The 21,282-nt window shown below is 34.3% G+C and overlaps 1 protein-coding gene across 3 annotated transcripts; it reads left to right on the top strand.

Annotated features, from left to right (window-relative positions):
* Positions 1 to 17,826: 17,826 nt before the first annotated feature.
* LOC121246850 lies at positions 17,827 to 20,858 on the top strand. Of its 3 annotated transcripts, none has more exons than XM_041145153.1 (3): positions 17,827 to 18,074; positions 19,070 to 20,046; positions 20,241 to 20,858. In XM_041145153.1, the coding sequence occupies exons 2-3, from the start codon at positions 19,097 to 19,099 to the stop codon at positions 20,725 to 20,727; spliced, it is 1,437 nt and encodes a 478-aa protein (XP_041001087.1). In that variant the 5' UTR covers positions 17,827 to 18,074; positions 19,070 to 19,096; the 3' UTR covers positions 20,728 to 20,858. The 3 variants fall into 3 exon arrangements, with proteins under 3 accessions (XP_041001087.1, XP_041001086.1, XP_041001088.1); XM_041145152.1 differs by having other exon boundaries at positions 17,827 to 18,079; XM_041145154.1 differs by having other exon boundaries at positions 17,829 to 18,079; positions 20,244 to 20,858.
* The last annotated feature ends 424 nt before the right edge of the window (positions 20,859 to 21,282 follow it).

Genomic DNA, 21,282 nt, shown 5'->3' with positions numbered 1-21,282 from the left:
GCGGGACACTTAGCGAGATTGTAAAATTTTACGAAACATTTGAATGTTTACTGCGAAGGTTCGAACATTACAACACTTTGATGTGACGACTTTGCATTTAGAAAGTCACTGCAAAAGGGCCATGTAATAAACAAAATGTCGTCATTATGTTTAGTTTAACCTATTGCAGCGATAAAAGCCGCTGCAATAGGTTAAAAATTTTGAAAATAATTATAACACCCCAAACAACTCTGGGGCGTGTTTAAGAAATGAGGAATGTTGTTTATTTCCCATTTCGTCCTTGAGAGAGAGAGACAGAGAGAGAGAGAGCTTGTGAGAGAGAGTGATTGTGGGTGAGAGTGAGGGACCGAGATATTTTTGGTGTGTGAAAGAGAGTGGCGTGAGAGAGAGAGAGATAGGGGGAGAAAGAGAGGGCAAGACCGAGAGAGATAGAGGGAGAAAGAGATATTGGAAGGTGTGAAATTGAAGATAGTTGTAGTGTTTATTTTGTGTTTATTATTGTATTCATTTTTGCCTTTATTTTACTTTGTTTACTTTTAAGGGCTATTTGTTGTGTTTATTGATTTATTATGTTTATTTTTTCACTAATGAATATCGAGTTTATTTTGAAGGAATATTTGTTGGAGCTTATTGAAGGTTGTGAGATAAAAAAAAGTTGGTGTTTTCTAAGTAGGTATATTTCTAAACATGATTGTGTGATTATATTTTGATTAAATTGTGATTTTTATGATATGTTGTTGCCTTCATCTGTATGTGTCGTGTTTCAGTGCACAAATCCTAGTCCAAGCATGGCCACTTTTGAATGTTAGAGTTTACATTGATTGTTGCCTTAGATTGTCATTCATCACCATGTAAAAGGGAGAAAAAAAAAATATAAAAGTCTCTATTTCTAATGAATTATGGCTAAGGCAAATCATCACGAAACAAATTATATATATATATATATATATATTATATATGCCTTAGCCAGAATTCACACACACACACACATATATATATATAAAGTCTCTATATATATATTTATGGCTAGGCATTGAGTGGTTTCAACACACACACACACACACACATATATTTATTTATATTATATATCATCTTGCTATGTTTGTATTAATATAATTGTTGTGATTTATTATACTATATTGTGAATTGCGGAATTATATTGCGATTTGTGAGATTATTTGTGATTAATATTGTGATTTTTGTAAATATATTGTGATTTTTGTGATTATATTGTGAATTGTGTGATTATATTGTGATTATATTGTATTTTTGTGATTATATTGTGATTTTTGGGATTATATTGTGTTTATGTGATGATTTATTTTTTGATAGGAAATTATAGGAATAATTAAATTACATAAATTAACTTTTTGAATAAAGAGATTTTGAATAAATCTACTTAATAATATATTCTAAGATTAAAACAAATAAGTAATTAGTAATATACACTAAGATCAAAACATATAACTAATTAATAATCTATACTAAGATTAAAACAAATAACTAATTAATAATATAAAGTACAACTTACATATCTAATTTAAATCTACGATTGATAAATAACTATATCAATGTAATTAATGGTAATCTTAAAATGCTAGGAAATTAAAACAATAACCAATAAAACAAATAACTAACTCCACATACTATACTTAGGAAAAAACATACTGAAACTCTTTAAATCCCTCAGTTAAGACCCAACAATGGATTCTTTACTGAGAGTTTTGAAGAATTTCAGTATGAATATACATTATTTAAATTTATAATTTCGAATAGGATATGACCAAGTATCTTTATCTAAAGAACATGGAGAATTGGATTGGAACATGTGTTGCATATGAAATTAGTTGCCATTATACTAATCTATAGGTTTTTCTAGAAATGGTCAAAAGTTGGATGTATCTTGGCTATAGACTTGAAAAAGCCTATGTTTTGTATGGATGTGGAGTGAAAAACTTGATTGATTTTGCTCGAGCTTTTGCCGATAGTTGAGATTACATAAAGTGTCCATGTCGAGGGTGCAAAAATATGTGCGCTATAAGATTGGATGAAGTAGAAAGTCAGATATTTGTTAATGGTATGTGGAGCGGATATTTGGGTCCTTTTCCTGCCAAGCCCATGATTGGTAGGCAGGCCTTGCTTACCACTTTGACCTACAAGGTTCGCGGCCCAAGGGCTCACGAGAGCATGGTATCAACAAGGGAGCAACACTATTCGTAAGGAGATAACGCCTTAAGATGAAGGCAGTTATCTTGAGATGGATAACCCCTATAAATCAGAGTTATTATCCACTTATCCTTTGTTAAGGGATAATTAGAGATAAACGTAGGGAATAGATGGTTATCGACAACCTTGCCACGTTCCTACGTCTCTATAAATGGTACATAAAAATAACAAATATTCTCCTGAACTTCTTGAGATTTTTCATTCATTTCTTTCATTACATTACTATCCACAGTTTGCTGTATGGTTTTGCGAGGATTTCTTGTTCTTGACTTGTTTTAGACTTAAAGTACAATAGGACCTTGAAATAATCAAAGATCATTCAGACCGAGAGTCACAAAATGAAAATGGATGTTGAGGGGTTTTTCTTTCTATGGTGTGTAAATCGGAGTATGCATATTTATCGTTTAAAATATTAATCTCTTGAGTGAGTTGATATTAGCAGATGCACCCAGAGACTAACTTTATCGATTGGTTAGAGCAGATCCAAACCTGCACCCTAAGTGTTTGTTTAATTGTTGCTTAGACCATTATCTTAGTTCAAAATCTGATTGCCATCTTTTGAGTGAACTTGTTTTTAGTACATTTAAAACTTAAACACATGGCACTGTTTTTCTTTTAAGTCAATCTGTTGCTAATTTCGAAGTTGATTTTGGCCTCTTATCATATTTTAAAACAGAAACTTACATCCAACATTCTATTCATAGTCGTTGCACAAACTCCACTTATTCATTTGTAAATTCCTTGTACGTAAAACTCCTGAGTATAGATAGCCACATACCCTTATGAGCTACCCTACTTTCATATAACCTTGAAATCTCTCCCTATACATTAATTCTGCTTTTGTACCTGGAAGCATAGATTTGTGAGTATCAGGTGACATTGGAGCTAGGATGTTTATGGATAAAATTGACGATGATGCCTTAAGTGGCCGAGGGATCGAGTTAGAAAATTTATCTAGAATGTGGGAGGATGCAAAGCATGAGCTTTATCATGGCTGTACAAAACACAGCAAAACTTTGTTTATTGTGCAGCTACTGCACATTAAGTCGTTGTGTGGGATGTCGATGAAAGCAATCAACAAGGTATTGGACTTATTTAATGAGATGTTCCCTGAAGGTTCTGCATTGCCGAAGAATTTTAATGAATTGAAACATTTGAGAAAGGGGTTAGCGTTTGAGTACAAGTCAATACATGTATGTAGGAATGATTGTTTGTTGCTTTGGAAGGAGAATGAAGAAAAACAGGCTTTTTCCATATGTGGAGAGTCGAGTTGGAAGGGTAAGAAAAATATTCCGGTAAAAATTTTGCGTGATTTTCTGCTCAAACCATGACTGTAAATGCTATATATGTGTAGCAAAATAGCTTAAGATATGAGGTGACACGAGTAAAAACAAGTTTAAGATGAAAAATATATAAGGCACTCAACTGACTCAGATACGTGGCAATGTTTTGATAATAAATACCCAGAGTTTGGCAACAAAACTTGTAATGTGTGTCTAGGACTAATAACGGATGGATTCAATCCATTTGGTAATATGAGTATAAGCTATAGCACGTGAGTTATAATTTGATTCTATATAATCTTCCACCATGGAAGTGCATGAAGGTCCCAAATTTTCTGTTAACTTTGTTTATCCCCAACCCAAGATCACCTGAGAATGATATTAACGTATTCATACAACTGTTAATTAAAAAGTTGAAATATCTATGAGAAAATGGCGTCCGAACTTTTAAGGCATACACGTCGACATCTTTTCATATACGTGTTGGAATATTATGGACGATAAATGATTTTTCAGCATATGACAATCTTTCAAGTTGGAGTACTAAAGGGAAGTTGCACGTGTAATAAGGATACTGCAAGTGACTGGCTGAAATATTCGCAGAAATGAGTGGCTATATATATTACTATATATATTGCAATACTATATAGATATATATATATATATATATGTATATATATATATATATACTATAGCAACTATATAGATTATTATATACTATATGATAAGTGCTAAATACACAAAAAGAGTACACATAAATAAATTTATAATTTGATGTGGTTTCATGTGATCCATTAAATCTCCTTTACAATAAAAGTAATTCTACAATTTGACGTACTGCATCAAGTCACATCAATTTGTGAGTTTACTTTTGTATAATCTGTTTGTAGCTAAAGTATTTCTCATACTATATACTATCAAATTTAATAAGACCCATTTGGAAATTAACGTACACTTATGTGTTCACTAATTCCTAAATTGTCTTGCGTGGACATTTTGAGATTATATTATCTAAATTGCACATTTTCATTACTCTTTCTTTACACGTTCAGAATACAAATTTCAGTGTATTCTTCATTTGTTCTTTGGTTATATTATTTGCAGGGTGACAATTCTTCTCTGCGACCATGTATATTTGGAGAATTATAGGAGGTGTTGCCGAAATTTCTACTAACGTGGAGAGTAAAAAAGTGATAAAAGTTGTGTAATATAGATGATATAATCTAGACTAGGATAGGACCAACTACCTTTATCTAAAGAACATGGGGAATTGGATTGGAGCATGTGATGCATGTAAAATTAGTTGCCATTATACTAATCCATAGGTTTTTTTTAGAAATTGACAAACGTTGGATGTGTGTTGGCTATAGACTTGGAAAAGACTACGTTTGTATGGACGTGGAGTGAAAAACTTGATTGATTTTGCTTGGGCCTCTGCCGAAAGCTGAGGTTACATAAAGTATTCATGTCGAGAGTGTAAGAATCTAGGCACTATAAGATTGGATGAAATAGAAAGTTAGATATTTGTGAATGGTATGAATTTGGGTTATATTCAATGGGTATTTATATGAACAATGTGACCAACCGTTTCTTTTTTCTCTCGATTGGTCATGAGTTTTACCTTTGCGTTTTAAATCTAGAAGTTGTGTTTTAAATATTGCTGATAATTTTTAAATAGGGCCTAATGTTTTAAAGTCTTCGAAATATTTTAAATATCCAAAACTATTTTAAATGGGATATTTTTAGTATTATTGAACCAAGCCTAATTTTCAAGTAAACCGTTTTATATTTTTAGAGCTCCAAAAATAATATAGTTTTAGCAAATCATTTTATTTAAATTGTTTTAGTTCTTTAAGAGAATTACTAAATATTCATCATTTCATTTTATGTTAAAAACTCTATTATCTAGATGGATTTATTTCTCCTAAAAAATATTTAGCAAACTTCATCATTTTATTTTATAAAGAAAGATTATATTTTTAGAACTTAAGTTGGAATTTAAATTAATCCTATGGTATTTCTATTTTAATTTAATTTATTATCAGTGTTTAATTTCCACCGTTATATCAATCTGGGGACCCCTAGATGAAGGGTTGGGATTAAATCCCAAAGACCCTAACTTTTTCCCTCAATTTCTTTCTTCCCTCTCTCTCCTCCCCCCAAACCCGTCCCCTCCTCTCTCCCCAATCTCCCTTCTCTCGCACGCCTCCGCCACAGCTAGCCTCTCGTCACCGCAGCACGCTGACAACACAACCACACCGGCAACCTCCCCTTCCTCTTCCCCCAACCCCCACATCGATCCCTCTCTCTTTTCCTCCCTAAATCAGCCCTGAGCCTCACCTCTGTCTTGGATTTCCTTGTCATCGCCGCCACTGCGCCTCGTCAAGGCTGCCAGCGCCTTCGCCGGAGCCCTTATGCTCCTCTATGCTAGCTCAGCAGCCCCTTCATCCCCCTTTCTCTCTCTCTCTCTCTCTCTCTCTCTCTCTGTTCTACAACCCACAGCCCCAACCCATCCTCCCAGCGCCACCATGAGCTGCCATGATGTCACCCCACACCCACCGCAGCAACCCAACCCCTTCCGATCCACACCTTTCTCCCTCTCCTCTATTTCTCACTATTGCGGCCTCCTGTGTCGTCGTGCTCCCCTCTAGCCATAGCCATAGCCACCATCACCAGCCACTCCATGCCACCGTCGATTGTCCCAACTCAACCCAATGCCCCTACCTCTCGGCTTCTCCCTCCACCCACAGCTGCACTACCGCCAGGCGCAAAACCCACCTTCTGCCACCACCACGGAGCCCTCCAGCTGTGAGCCTAGCCTCCTCCCTGAGCAAACCCCTCTCTGTCTCTCTCCATAGTGCCCCACTACCCCTGTACGAGAAACCCTAGATCTAGCCCTTCCAAAATAGCCCTTATTTTAGGTCATGACAGTGACCACCAGTCACTGCCCAAACCAGTGGAATGATGGTATCAAAGGATTGGGCAAATTATAATGTTAGGTAAGTAGTATTAGTAGTGCACCCAATGCTACCCCTGATGGAAAGGGATTCTCAACCTGTGGCCACGGGTGGAATCCGGGTCCAAAAGACAGCTAACCCTAACATATGGGGCGGAACAGTGTGTACCGACCAAAGGAAAAGTGAAAAGAGCTAAGTTGAATATTGTGTAAGCATTTAACTCTTTATAAAGGATGTACAAGGTGTGAGGAAGGATTTATGAGAAAGGAAAACCTTTTAAAGAAAAACTTCACCTTGTAATGTTTTCAAATGAAATAAATGCTTTACGTAAAGTATGTAGATGAATGATGAATGCATGAATGAAAACCTATGTTAGCATAGCTTTAGAGTATGAAGTAATACTTAATAAGTATTTGACTCACTTTAATTTTTATGTATGCCCCTCCCAGTTTCAAGGACAAAACGAGGAAGAAGTATATGACAGACATGACTTAAAGGAAGTGTGACAGAAGCCTAGATAAGTTTTATGTAATGTATGAAAGAGTATTTCGCAAAAGGACTTTTAATTTAATTTGATGATTTCCGTTGTAGCTCTCTTTTAATTTATAGAACATATTTTAATTTTAAAACATAGAATCTTTTATATTTTGGGAAGTAAAGGGAAAACATTTTAAAAGGGTTAGTAATTCCCGTCTCATTTTCTAAAGTCTTACCACAAAGACGAGCGTTACAAACAATTTGCCGACATTTCGCTCGGTGATGTATCGAAATAAGGCACTTGGATGACAATAATGAGCGGGATGAGATGAAGGAGATGTTGGGTGATATTGGAGTTAGGATGTTTATGGATGAAATTGATGATGATGACTCAAGTGGCCGAGGGAAAGAGTAAGAGAATTTACCTAGAATGTAGGAAAATGCAAAGCGTGAGTTTTATCTTGATTGTACAAAACTTAGCAAAATGTCATTTATTATGCGGCTACTGCACATTAAGTTGTGTGGGATGTCGACGAAAGCAAACAACATGCTATTAGACTTATTTTATGAGATGCTCCTTGAAGGTTCTGCATTACTGAAGAATTTTGATGAACTGAAACATTTGAGAAAGAGGTTAGAGTTTGAGTACAAGTCGATACATGCATGTAAGAATGATTGTGTATTATTTTGGAAGGAGAATGAGGAAAAATAGTTTTGTCTCGTATGTGGAGAATCGAGGTGGAAGGGTAAGAAAAATATTCAGGTGAAAATTTTGCATTATTTTCCATTCAAGCCAAGATTACAAAGGTTATATATGTGTAGCAAAATAGCTCAGGATATGAGGTGGCATGAAGAGAAACAAGTTAAGGATGACAAATATATGAGGCACCCAACTGACTCGGATGCGTGGCAATGTTTTGATAATAAATACCCAGGTTTTGGCAACAAAACTCGTAACGTGCGTCTAGGACTAACAACGGATGGATTTATCCGTTTAATAATATGAGTACAAGTTACAGGATGATATGAATCTAATGAGTTAACATGCTATTAAGCTCTGATTTAGAATATGATTAACTGGTAAAATTCGGATAAGCCATTATTAGTATGCAATTAGGCTTGAATCACACTTGGTGAATGGTTAATGTCATTGAATCGGCTTTGGGGTATTTCTCATAGTTGCTATATGATTCATTATAATCTAAGTTCGAAATGAATTTAGAATAGAAACTGATTGAGGCTTATAAAGCTTTCTCAAGTTTGGGGTTGGATTGCACTTTTCAAAATTTTAGGGGCATCTTTGCCAATTCTAAGGAGTTTAGGGACAAATTTGTAAAGAAAAACTCTAGATGCAGTCACATGGTGTAAGCGCCGGGTAAGCGCCGTTGATGTGTCAAAATAAAATAAAAACACACCGTTTTGAACAATTTCTATTTCCTCTCTACGTTTCCATTTCGAATCCTCCCTCAAACCCGTAGTCCCCTCCCTCCATCCCTCTCTGAGTTTCCATTTCCTTCCATCGAAGCCTCCCTCCCTCGAAGCGTCCCTTGAAGCCTCTGTAGTTGGAAGCCACCGCCCTCCCTCCCTCAGTGTCGGGATGAAAGTCTGAGACAACCCACACAGAGCCGCCTTCGAAACCTCCTTCTCTTAGTTTCGTCTCTCTCATAGCCTCCCTCCCTTCGTTATCCTCACTTTGTCTTCATCTTCTTCTTCCCATGGAGTCTCCCTTCGTCATCACCGTTAACCCTTCTTCAAGTATAGATCCCAAACCCTAACCCTAGAATAAGAATGGTTTCCGGTCAAGTCAACATACTTTATGGGGTGCACTACTACAATACGCCAACAATGTGAGAGGGATGAACATAAAGTCCACAGTTGCAAGGGGTTCTGTGAATGGGAAAGGAAACTCGTGGGTTGTCGACTTATTTCCTAATCTTATAACATAAGAGCAACACCCACATTTATCACCAAACAATTGTGAGAAACTGAAACCCATTTTTAGGGAATTTCTTTAACCATTGAAAAAAAAAATCCTCACTTTCAATTGAAAAAAAAGCTTCAAAACAGAGCTTTAGACAATAGATTCAAAACAGAGCAAATTCATCCAATACATTCAAAGCACAATCCAAACTGTGATTTCTTACCACACGGTGAAGAAGCAGACGAAGACCCACCGTGATTTCTTACCGACGACGCTGAAGACTAAATGCAGCTGACGCTTACCCCCCACGCGACTGCTCAGCCTTTTTCCCAGTTTTTTTTCCACTTTCTTTCAACAATCCAAGCAACAACAACGAAGTTTTTTCCAACATAACCCAGAGCTTCTCGGAAGAACGGAAGAAAAGGAAACTTGAAGAAGAAGCCAGTAGCATTTTTCCACATTTCTTGTTCTGGTTTTTCTTTTTAATTGACGTGGTATTGCCACGTCGGGCCAATTGCACACCGCTTGAAAGGGCCGACTGCCCCTAGCAGAATTGATTTGTAAATAGTACTCTAAAGGTGTTAGATTTTGTAATTACTTTCAATAACCTGATTCCTAACCGTAGTATATCTCTCATTTTAGCCTAATACTACTTATAAACTTAAGAATTTTGTAAGTTAGCTTCTAATTTACTCCCGATTTATGCTAGTATGTTAAATAATAAATGTCATGTTAGTGATCCATATATTATTCTATGTTCTCAATAGTCTCAGAAATATTTATGTCATATCATCATACCCTCTGTCATGAAATATGAATATGTATTATCAAACATGAACATATGTCATGAAGCATGAACATTTTGTCTTGAAGTATGAATCAAGCATGTTGTTAAAGTTTTGTCACGAACCCAATGATAGGATGAGAGATTATCTTAGTTGAATTCCTCTATCCACATTGGATTGTATAAAATGGAATGGAATCCTCTGGATTGACAATAAACCATCAACACGTTTCGAATGAGGTCAAAAGATTCCTGAAGAGAAGTCAAAAGCCCCTAATGCTGGTAATGGTTAATTCAAACTATCATGAGGAAAGTCTCATTTCTTGGCACTAAATTGCTAACTCCCTCCGCTGCAGCTCCTATTGTTGTTGTTATTGTAATCGCATCTCCATGATGGATCTTCAAGTTTGATATATTTATTTTATTGACAAGACTCCTACAAAAAGAAACAAGATTATTAGACGATATGAAATAAGAAAAATGGATATAATTAATATAATGAAATAGTGCATTGACTTGGTATGCCAGCTCCTCAGTATTGCGATGAAAGTTTAGTTATGTACGATTGGATTGATAACCCCCGATTCACTTAAAGAATCAAAGCAAACATTTATATGCCAAAATTGCTAAGTCATTACTTCTCAAACTCTAGATATTGTGTAGTGAAGTAACAATGAAAGACCCACATTTCTTCAAGAAAATCCTCCATTCATTATCTACAAGAAATGAAGCCTGTATAGACTTATTATCAGCCTTCTTGTAAGCTTATAAGACCTATGGTAATAAGCCTATACAAGGTTCCCGTCTTGCAGAGAATGAATGGAGAATTTTTTCGAAGAAGATGGGTCTTTCATTATCACTATACTTGTTAAGGTTCGAGAGACTGTGTAGTGTAGTAACAATGAAAGGCCCACATTTCTTCAAGATAATTCTGTTCATTCTCTGCAAGAGAGGAAGCCGTTATGGACTTGTTATCAACTGTTTTGTAAGTTTGTAAGACGGATGATAATAAGTTTATACAAGCTTCCTGCTTGTAGAGAATGAACGAATAATTATTTGAAGAATGTGGGTCTATCACTGTGACTTCACTAGTCGAGGTCGAAGAGAATGTGTAATGTAATAATAATGAAAGACCCACAATTATTCAAAATAATTACCCATGCATTCTTTGCAATACAAGAAGCTTGTATAGACTTATTATTAGCTGTCTTGTAAGCTTGTAAGATGGATGATAATAAGTCTATACAAGTTTCTCGTCTTGTAAAGAATGAACATGATGAATTTGATTGTCTTGTTAGACCAATCGCGAGACATCAACGTTGTTGATGTGAGATCTTCGTCTGTGCTGGAAACAACAAAAACTCTATGACTCAGAATAGGATTAGGTGCAAGTTCAAATCTTCTAACTAGGAGGTGTAGAATCAAAATCGCATGTGCCCTTTTCTCTCCCATGTTTCTTTTCTGTGTATTTGAATTTGGCCCCTTATCCATGCTTCTTTTGTCTTTTACCCATATTACATAACACTTGAATTTTATAGTTTCTTTTAGTCATCAACTTATATTTGTATTAGGACTCTGGGCTTGTAAACTAGACAACCTCTTATTTTGTTATTTATTATATGTGATGACCCCAACCTTTACTTGAGATTTGACAGAGATTGAAGTGTTAGAACATGCAACACAAGGTTACATATCTCCGTTTATGACAGATAACATGCAATGCACCTAGCATGCTTCTAACAATATGCAATAAACGTAATGAAGTTTTTTCCTTTTGTTCTTTCATCAAACATTAGTTGTATCAGAATAACTAAATCCCAAAGTACATTTAATTTCATTGATACTTCAACAAGTTCATCATCCATTCAACATGTCTTTAACATAAAATAGATAACATAATGGAGTAATAACTCCTTAATTACAAATTTCATAAGATCCTTAACTAGACACCAAGTCACTCGCATAGCTCGCTATCAATGTCAAAATGACATTTAGAAACAAGAGTATAATCTCTAGAAGGTCCTACACTCATTCTCATCCTACACTACCTTATCCAATCAGGGATTTTGTGCTCCATGCGGCCCTGGCTTCTACCATTCTGGGTGGGAATAGTAGTTGGGACTATCACAGTGATATTTTGCAGTTTCTACAAGTTATATGTCTAAGCTACCATCCATTTATATAGCATGCATGATAATAAACGTGACATGTATGCATGACTGACATGACCTTACACTTACAAGAAAAGACTTCGGAGTTTTTGTACTTCATGACATGTTTGCTTACAGAAAACAAACTCATTTATTATTTTACTTATATCTTACATTGTTACTCATACTTCATGACATGCTTGCTTTCATAGATAGACTTCATTCATTCTTTTTCTTGCATTTATATAAAATGGACACTCCATGATTCCCTATAAATCATGTGCTTGTGTTGGTTACCACATCACATCACAAGTTTGTACACTAGCTGTGAGCACATCAGAGTCTTATTTCATGGGATTACCATGATGTCAATGGCACCCACCAATATTAGGCTTATTATGACTTCGCTCCAGAAATGTTTTGATTCCATTTGAAGCTTGTTGACGGTTTCTTGTCAACCTGGGGGATTCCACTCCATTTTATTTACTCCAGAGTGGACATGAGAGTTCTATTAAGATAATATTCTATCCTAGCATTTGAGGTCATAATCAAACTTAATATTTTATGCTTGACTAAAAAATATAACATACTTTGATATATGTTTGTGCTATGTGATAGATATTCATGCTTGTGACATATGACAACATGGCATAACATAACTATTATAAATATAACAAGAATTGAATAAAACATGGTTCACTTGTATGAAATTTACTATCAAGTATACTATCATATATTGAGAGTAATTCCAGCATACTATCCATATCTATGAAGTTATAAATTTGTAATTCAAGCATCTATTATGAGAACTCTACCTTGACCGAGACTCCTAAATCCTAATTTTCACTTGGTGTGATTTTTGTTACTTCTTGTATACCATTTATGCCTTAGTCCGAATTTAACACTTAAACCAGCTCTTAATCCATAACTTAGTATCATGTTTAGACACTAGATTCACAATCATCACCGTCATATATTCATCATATGATGCAACCAACACAAACACAATACAACTATACAACCTGAAACATGCTAAGTACTTATTCCTAATTGATAATACAATTCACTAAGCAACATATTTCATTATAATCAAGAGATAAAAAACTAATCATGCGATAAGCCCTAAATTGAAACATGCTTGTTTTTATGCTAGAATATGTTGACTAAATCCTTATGTAACCTGCAAGTTTTTTTGAACTAATTCATCTATATTCATCATAGTTAAGTCTTTGCTAGGTCTTAGCATCATTTTAATCATATTGCACCCAACTTCAAGTTTAAACAAGTGACAAGGCAAAAACCTCAAAATTTGCATCAAAATCATGTGTTCATACATAATCATCAAGGCCTCAACTCAAATGGATCAAGAAAAGACATAATAGTGCATGCAATCTTTTGAGTGAAATCAATATGTGCTACTGGTTCAAACCAATGGTTGATACACTATACATGTCAATACTCCATTAGAAACTGAAATCATCCAAAGAACCCTAGTACTACCTAGAATTTCAAATTAAAACTCCAAGACAAGTAATACATGCTCGCCAAATCCATCCACTCCAACATCATCAAGATTCTACCATTTAATCTTAAGGAAAATATTCAAATCCCAACCAAAAAGTTTCCAACTTAGAGTAACGCAAGAATAGAAGAAGAGAGGTTGAGGAAAAAAACTCACCAAGCTTGATCACCAAGAGGAAATGCCTAGCTTCCTTTGTCTTTGTTACCCTCTAGGTACTGCTCTCAAAATACTAAATGTGAAAGTTTGCTTGTGTGCAAGTGAGGAGAGAACTTGGGTGGACATGGGAAACAAGAAGGGAGTAAGGGGAGGGATAGCTAGAACTGGTCGTGGGATGGCATGGAGGTGATAAGAGGGTTGCTTGATTGAGTGGACAATATCATGGGTAGTTGGTGATTGACTTGACTGAATGAGTGGGAATGGGAGTGGGCGGTGTATTTGAGTGTGGTGGAAGTTTTTAGGAGCTAAAATGGGAGGTACATGACATATCAAGAGGGATGGTTTGGTGGTATTATGGGTTGTCATGGTTGCTTGTAGAGAGGATTAAGTCAAGAGGGAATGAGAAGGTGCAAACTGATTGAGTGGAGAGCTAGGGTTCGATTGATTTTTGAGGTTTCAAATTCAATTCTAATGGAGGTTGGTCTTGGGTGGTACAAGGATGTAAAAGGGATTCATGGTGTTTGTAAGAGAGGTACATGAAGGGTGTGATGGTTGCTTGTAAAAATTGTTCAAGACAAGTGGGAATGGAGGGGCAAAAATCGATGGACATAGGGGCTTTGGGTGTGTGGCACGGTTTAGGGTTTGAGTTTCAAGCCAAAAGGTAGTCAAGAAGGTACAAGTGGGCAAGTAGAAGGACATGGTGATGTAAGAGGTCCAAGATTTTTGTAAGAAAGCATGGACTTTTGCTTGTTTCACACACAATCTCCTTATACATACTAAACTTAACATGTATAAAGTGAGGTCCAAATGTAGGGTGGTGATGGTGTCATGTGTCCATAAGATGTTTTAGTATTTCTTGGCTTATATGGACATCCTATATGGTGATGTGATAATTGGTTGGTGACGTGGTGCACTAGATGTCACGTGGTGCACTCTCCGATAAGCCTATTTGGCACCCAAAAAACACTTAACTTTTATTGCATCTTAAAATCTCTAAAGTTCATATGAACCTAATGATGCAATCCGTTTAGTCTAATAATGATTCTATGTATCTTAAAAAAATTCAAAAGGCATTTTGTTCCCTTAGTGGGTCATAATTCGACTGTGCTAACTGATCGAAACCTTAACTAGTCTTAAATCAATGAAATTTTTCATAAGTTCTCATGGCATGCCTAATGTCTAATTAAAAGAAATTATTTCCATCGAATTCTTTTCGCAGCTTTACATTATATATTTTACTATGTTTCTAAATCTAGTTAATGGTTTTAAACAATGGGCATAATGTAAAAATATTTCTACATCATTTATTATTATTATTAATGAAAGTAAAACATTGTAAGTTCGAATGAAACCTCTTCGTTTGAACCATCTAATTTCATTCAAAATTTCATATATTATCGTTCAAACAAAATGAATTACGTTTGAACGCCATTATTTCGGTTCAAACAAAATTCATTACTTAGGCTAAAAATGTATGCAATTCTCCCGCTAAAATGTCTATTCAAACTACTATTATACATTTGAATAGAAAAATATGTTGGTTCGAACTGTAGAACTTATATAAGCGTTTATCATGACTTTGATGAAGTGGGCTCTTCACTTGTATGGTAATAATTTCGAATTTTGCTACATAGAAGTTTATGTATAAACACATTCCTTATTATGGAACATACAATAGTTATAAGAAAAGTAAAAAATAAAAATACCTTTCATCAATAATATAGTCATGTCTATTAAACAAGCATGTAGATATGTTTTCTATATTACAAAAAAAAAAGAAAAAAGAAAAAAGAAAAAACATTTATGTTATAAATTACATCAAAACACATTTTCTGTTTCGAAATAAGCCATGTATGTACAAAAAAAAAAAAATATAAGAGATGGTACCGAATAAGGATTCCGAACAGTGTATTTCACTTTTTTATTTTTATTTTTTTATTTTTCATGTATTTTTTAATTATCATAAATATTTTTTAAAAAAATAAAAAATTTATAACATCATTAAAAAATACTTCCTTAATATTACTAAATAAGTAAAAAAAAAAAAAATCATTCGGGACAAAATTCAGGATCTATTTTCAAGACCCAAAACATTTCTCTTTTATTTAATTAATGACCCTTATCGACAGTGTTGTACTTGATGCATTATTATTTGAGACAAATTGATTTCATAAAAGTAAATTCATAAAATTAAAATTGTTTGATATGATATGTCAAATTATAAAATTATTTTTTATTATAAAATAGATCTAATAAATCACACATAATAAGTTTATAAATTTCTTATTATAAATTTAATCTGTAACTCCTTATTATTTCAATTTCGATCAAATTAATTATTCTATTTCTTTTCCATTAATCTGTTAGTAATGATATTTGTAATAGGAAGAATGCGGTATTCTTTTTATTATAAAGTAGATATGGTCAAATTATATTAATTTAATAATAAATTTTTATAATTGTCTTTGTAGGCTTAATTCTTCTTTTATGTATTAAACCTGAAAAAAAAAAAAAAAAAAAAGAGATGAGATTTCGGTGGGCGCTAAACGGATTATAATAAAAACAAAGAAAAAAAGCTTAATCGGGCCCCCTTTCCTGTCCAATCTAATGCAATATGCATTTTCATTATTCTTTCTATTTTCTTCTCATTCATTGTGTCTAAAATCTTTCTAGAACTTACTTGAATGGTTTCCTTTCAGATTCACCAAACTACAACCTACAACTTCTATTACCATGGGCACACACTGAATAAGCAAAAAGGTTCAATGCTTTATGCTAAAGAAATATCAGGCTTTACAAAAAATAATTATGAAAAATAATTATAAATTAATCTTCACATATCTATTAAATTATATTTCTCTTTTATTATTTATTTTAGACATTAGTTTCCGTTTGGATTTAGAGATAATTTTAGATGAGTTTAATAAAATATTATTAGAATATTACTTTTTTACATTATTATTATTTTGAAATTTGAAAAAATTGAATTATTTATTATATTTTATATAAAAATTTAGATAAATTATAATAATGAAATGATATGAAGTGAGATGAGTTTTTAATCCAAATCGAGATTAAATAAATAATATTTATTTTAGATATAACAAAGAGGATGTTATTTTTGAAGTTCATAAGCTACATAAGCTATACAAAAATGCGAAAATGCCTTTTTTTGTTCTTATTATTCACACTTCGATTAGGACCCTCGATTTTCTTGGTTAGTATATGGAGAAATTGTTATTAAAAAAAAAAATGGTCCTATCTCATATTCAGTAACTTGGTGGGCCCTATACTCCACCTTTCTTTGATTTTTCAGTCACTCACCACGTGTCCATCTAAGGCTCATGTACGGACAGTGAAGAGAAACGTTGAAAAATAAATGGGACGATCACCTTCACTCAATTCTTCACACGTGAAACTCATCTTGCCCAAATAGGATCCCCTTTTTTTTTTTTTAAATAAAATAAGATAAATAAAATTAGACCATTTTATGTATACTAAATAAATAATAGTTTTATAAAATTAAAATTTACTTTTTAAAGTGATATATTTGCTAGGACAATTGTAAGTGTATTATTAATTTATTTATCCCGTTTTCAATTATTAGAACTCGCTTTGTTATGCAGTTCAGATTATAAGAGATGAAATATTTTATTGAAAATTGAATAAAAAATTGTTATAATATAATCTTTTAATATAATTTTTGTTTTGAAAATTGAAAAAATTGAATTATTTATTATATTTTATGTAAAAGTTTGAGAAAATTGTAATAATTATATAAAATGAGATGAAATGAGATAATTTAATTTTGTGCAACCAAACCAACTGTTATTATCAATTATAATTTTTTTAAATTTTCGAGAAAAACTCAAAGTTGATAGAAAATGTATCGATAGGTTATCATAATGAAATAAGAACAAAATGATGTATTACATAGAAACATACTTATATATTTTTGATGTCCTCTAAATATGCTCTCAAAAGTGTCTCTTGTATATTTTGATTTTGATTTTGATTTTTTTAATGTTAAAAAAATACACAAACAAATTTAACATTGGTAAATTTTTTAAACATTTAAAATAATAAAAAATAAAATACCCAACTATTTCGCTTAAAATAATACTACAAAAATAATATATATGATGTTAATATATTCTATTTTTATTAATTATAATTATAAATTGATTTCATAAATAGCTCAATTGTTCAATGGAAGGGGTCGAGAGAGATTCAAACCAATAGTGAATAAATTATATAAAGTCTTGTTTGTATATAGAGCTTAGAGCTTAAAGAGTAGCAAACAAAACGGGGTCGTATATACAATATTGTCTCTCCCACGCCAATTTTAAAAAAGCCGTCCGTGCAAATCAAAACTAACAGGAGATAATGAAATGGTAACCGAAAAACGAGAGGAAAGCCAAAACAAAAGCCTTCTCCGACATGCGTCAGCTTTTCCCATGGTCCTAGTTTCTCTTCTGGATCTCAATCCGACCACAACGATGGGTTTTGCAACCTCTGGCCTCAACTTCATCCCGATCGATGCCTATCCAGTTACCCTTGACAATCAACCTTAGCCAAATCCAATTTCTATCTACTCGGTTCGGTTTGTTCTCTTTCTTTCTTTCTTTGTCTTCCTTTTGTTCTATTCTATGTGTTTTTATTTGTGATTTGTTTTGCTTCTTAGCTTTTATGGTGTTGTTCTAGTCTATGATGTTTGTTGCATGTGTTATTTGAGCTTCTCTGTGTAATTGTGTTATTGCGGTGCTGGATTTGTGTTTGATTTTCAGTTCTACATATCAATTTCCCCGGTTGTTCTGGGTGGTTTTTTGTTTTACTTATGGTTAATTTAAAGAAAAAGGCATTACTAGGCTTCACATAATTTATGACCATTTATTTCTGCTTGACTTCATCAACATGGTGATTTAGTGGGAAAATTAGAGGATTGGATTGAGATTTAGTGGAAGTGCTAATGATTTTATTTTTTATATCGAAATATTTCTTGCGTCGTAGATCATTAGGAATTTAAACATAGAAAACTGGAGACATATGATTAACCAATATAATGGGTTTGTTCCTATTTTCTTAATTTTGACCTGTTACCACAAAGACTTATCCATTCTGGGAGGACCTGAAATTGTAGAAAATGTGGAAAATGGCATACTGTATTCTTAGCAACTTGTCAACTATGTTGAATTGATAAGAGATATGGCAGCATTATAACAAAAATTTATGCTGGTATGCTCTGGACGAAACTCCTAACTTATATACTAAGGAATTTTCCATCTGCTGAAACCTCACCTTTTTATTGAACTTTAGAGACCCATTTTGAATACTTTATTTTGCTCTTTTTCTGTTTCTTTTTTGTTCTTCCGGTGTTGGGGGTATTAGAGGAGTAGGATCATCTGTCCTGTACAATGGAAAACATATATACCCAGGGCATGGTTTGTCATAATTATGTTCAGTTAACAAGTAACTTTTCACTTTTGACTCAGTTCATATCAGGGAGGAAATTTCTTACGTTTGTGTGCTTGCAGGCATTTCATTCCTGATTGACTTTTTGTTTTATCAAATTTAGGCCCCGGTTTTTCTGCAGTAAAATGTGTCAAACTATAGAATAGGGATGGCAGTAGCAGAAGCACGAGCTGCATGGCAGAGAGCAGCTAATCGGTGCCTTGTCCAAGAAGATGCCAAAAGAGCTCCAAAGTTAGCTTGCTGCCAGTCAGCATCATCAACATCCAAGCAAGTTGACAATGGACCTACCAATAAAGTGGATGAACAAGATCATCCTGCCTCAGGTTTTATGCCTAGGAATCCTTCGTTTTCCAAACTACCCGAGAACACAAGATGGTGGCTCCAATTGCAGCCAAGCAATGGGTACCTAAAGGGTTTAACACATGAACAATCGAATGTATTGGAGGCCGAAGTGGAAACCTCAAGAGTTGGCACTGCAAATTCTACAACTAAGTTTGATGAGCTCCACCCTGAAAAAGGAGATACCATTCATGTTTATGATGGTAAGAACTTTGAGTCTTCTCTTGATAAGCAATATGGTCTCTCTGCGGTGTATATGAATAAGGCCCATGAAGTCAGAAAGCTAGAGGTAAAGGCTCCATGTAGTATGAATGCCGAGGAGTATCTTGAACTAATGGATGGGAGGGGAAAATATGATCCTGTGGATATGGATCCTTCTCATTTTCCAGTTTCAAACCAAGCCAATGAGTTTTGTTTAGATCCAGAATCTCCATGGACCGGGGGTAAGACTGGGCCGTGGTGGCAAACAACGGATAAAGATGAATTGCCCTTTTTGGTCATGAAGAAGTCACTTGACCATATTGTTAATTGTGATCTTCCCCCACCTCAGAAAGTGTATGTAAGGAGGCACCCATATGCTCGTAGTGGGCACATTGACAATGATGAAACATTGTCATCATCTTCTAATTGGAAGGCCCAAACTAGTAGTATTTCCAATAGGACTCATACATGGGGCTGTCCTGATTCTGGAAAAACACATGGAAATAAGGCGGACTCATCTGAAGAGTTTCCAAGATGTGTTTCTGACAAGTTGTTCAGGTATTAGCTTAGATAACCATCGTTTTTACTGTGGGATGAAATCATCTGGATGATTCATCTGACTAGATTATGCATATTAGTGATTATATTATGTCGAGTTTGTTACTTAGGCTTATATAAACATATAGATAATATTTATTTGTTTTTAGATATCTTAGCTTAGCTTTTTTTTGTTGGGACTTGCAATTTAAAAGCAGTTCCAGTACAAAGCATATAGATGTCACAAAGATGCCCCAAGTTTCTGAAGGTGATCCTGGCAAAGCTCAGCTGATGGAAGCACTCTGCCATTCTCAAACACGTGCAAGGGAAGCAGAGAAGGCAGCAAAGCAGGCCTATGCTGAGAAAGAGCACATTCTTAAACTCTTCTTCAGACAAGCTTCACAACTCTTTGCCTATAGGCAGTGGTTCCAACTGTTAGAGCTAGAAGCCCTTTATGTCCAGATTAAAAATAACGACCAGTCAATTTCCAGTCTCTTCCCTGTGGTCCTTCCGTGGATGTCTTACAAAGGTCGGAGAAAGCGAAAGTGCTGGCAGAAGGCTACCAAGGGGAAAAGAGTCAAGCGAGGGCGAGTACGACATCATATCAAAAGGTATGCTATTGCTTTTGCACTGGGGATGAGTCTTGTTGGTGCTGGGTTGTTTCTGGGATGGACTGTAGGGTGCATGTTACCTCCTTTCTAGTTTACAATGTTTCACCCTGCTCCTTTTGAAGATTGATTTATGTAAGCAGCTGTTTTATTTTTATTTATTTTTTAATGCATGCATGTATCTTTGTAGATTCTTAAGTTGCCTTATGTAAATTCTCCCTTGCACCTTGTGCCTCAAGGAAAAATGTGCAATGAGATATGTGTGTGTGTGTGTGTGTATATATATATATATATATATATATATATATATTAAAATTTCGCCAAAAAATTTTTTCTTTCGACTCCTTTGTTCTGTAGATTTACTGCCTTAAGAATATCTGGTTGGAAGGGAAGGTTTTGACTTTTGACAGACTCGATCGGCAATATCATTATCCCTCTGCTGATAACGATTTCATCCTATGGAATCCCCAAAGATGGAGTAAACCTTTTATATGAGAATGCTTCCACCCTTGTTTTATACCCAACATCCTTTTTATACACCTGATAGCAAAGGACAACCTCTTTGGGTCATAAGAACCTTTACAGGAATATTTTTACCATCCCGATAGGCAAAATCGAAAAATTATTAGATAGTCTCGGAGTATGTATG

Source organism: Juglans microcarpa x Juglans regia, chromosome 1S (genome assembly GCF_004785595.1).
Source record: "Juglans microcarpa x Juglans regia isolate MS1-56 chromosome 1S, Jm3101_v1.0, whole genome shotgun sequence".
Classification (NCBI taxonomy): domain Eukaryota; kingdom Viridiplantae; phylum Streptophyta; class Magnoliopsida; order Fagales; family Juglandaceae; genus Juglans; species Juglans microcarpa x Juglans regia.
The sequence above is the reverse complement of the archived record's forward strand: the minus strand, read 5'-3'. Positions and strand labels throughout refer to the sequence as shown.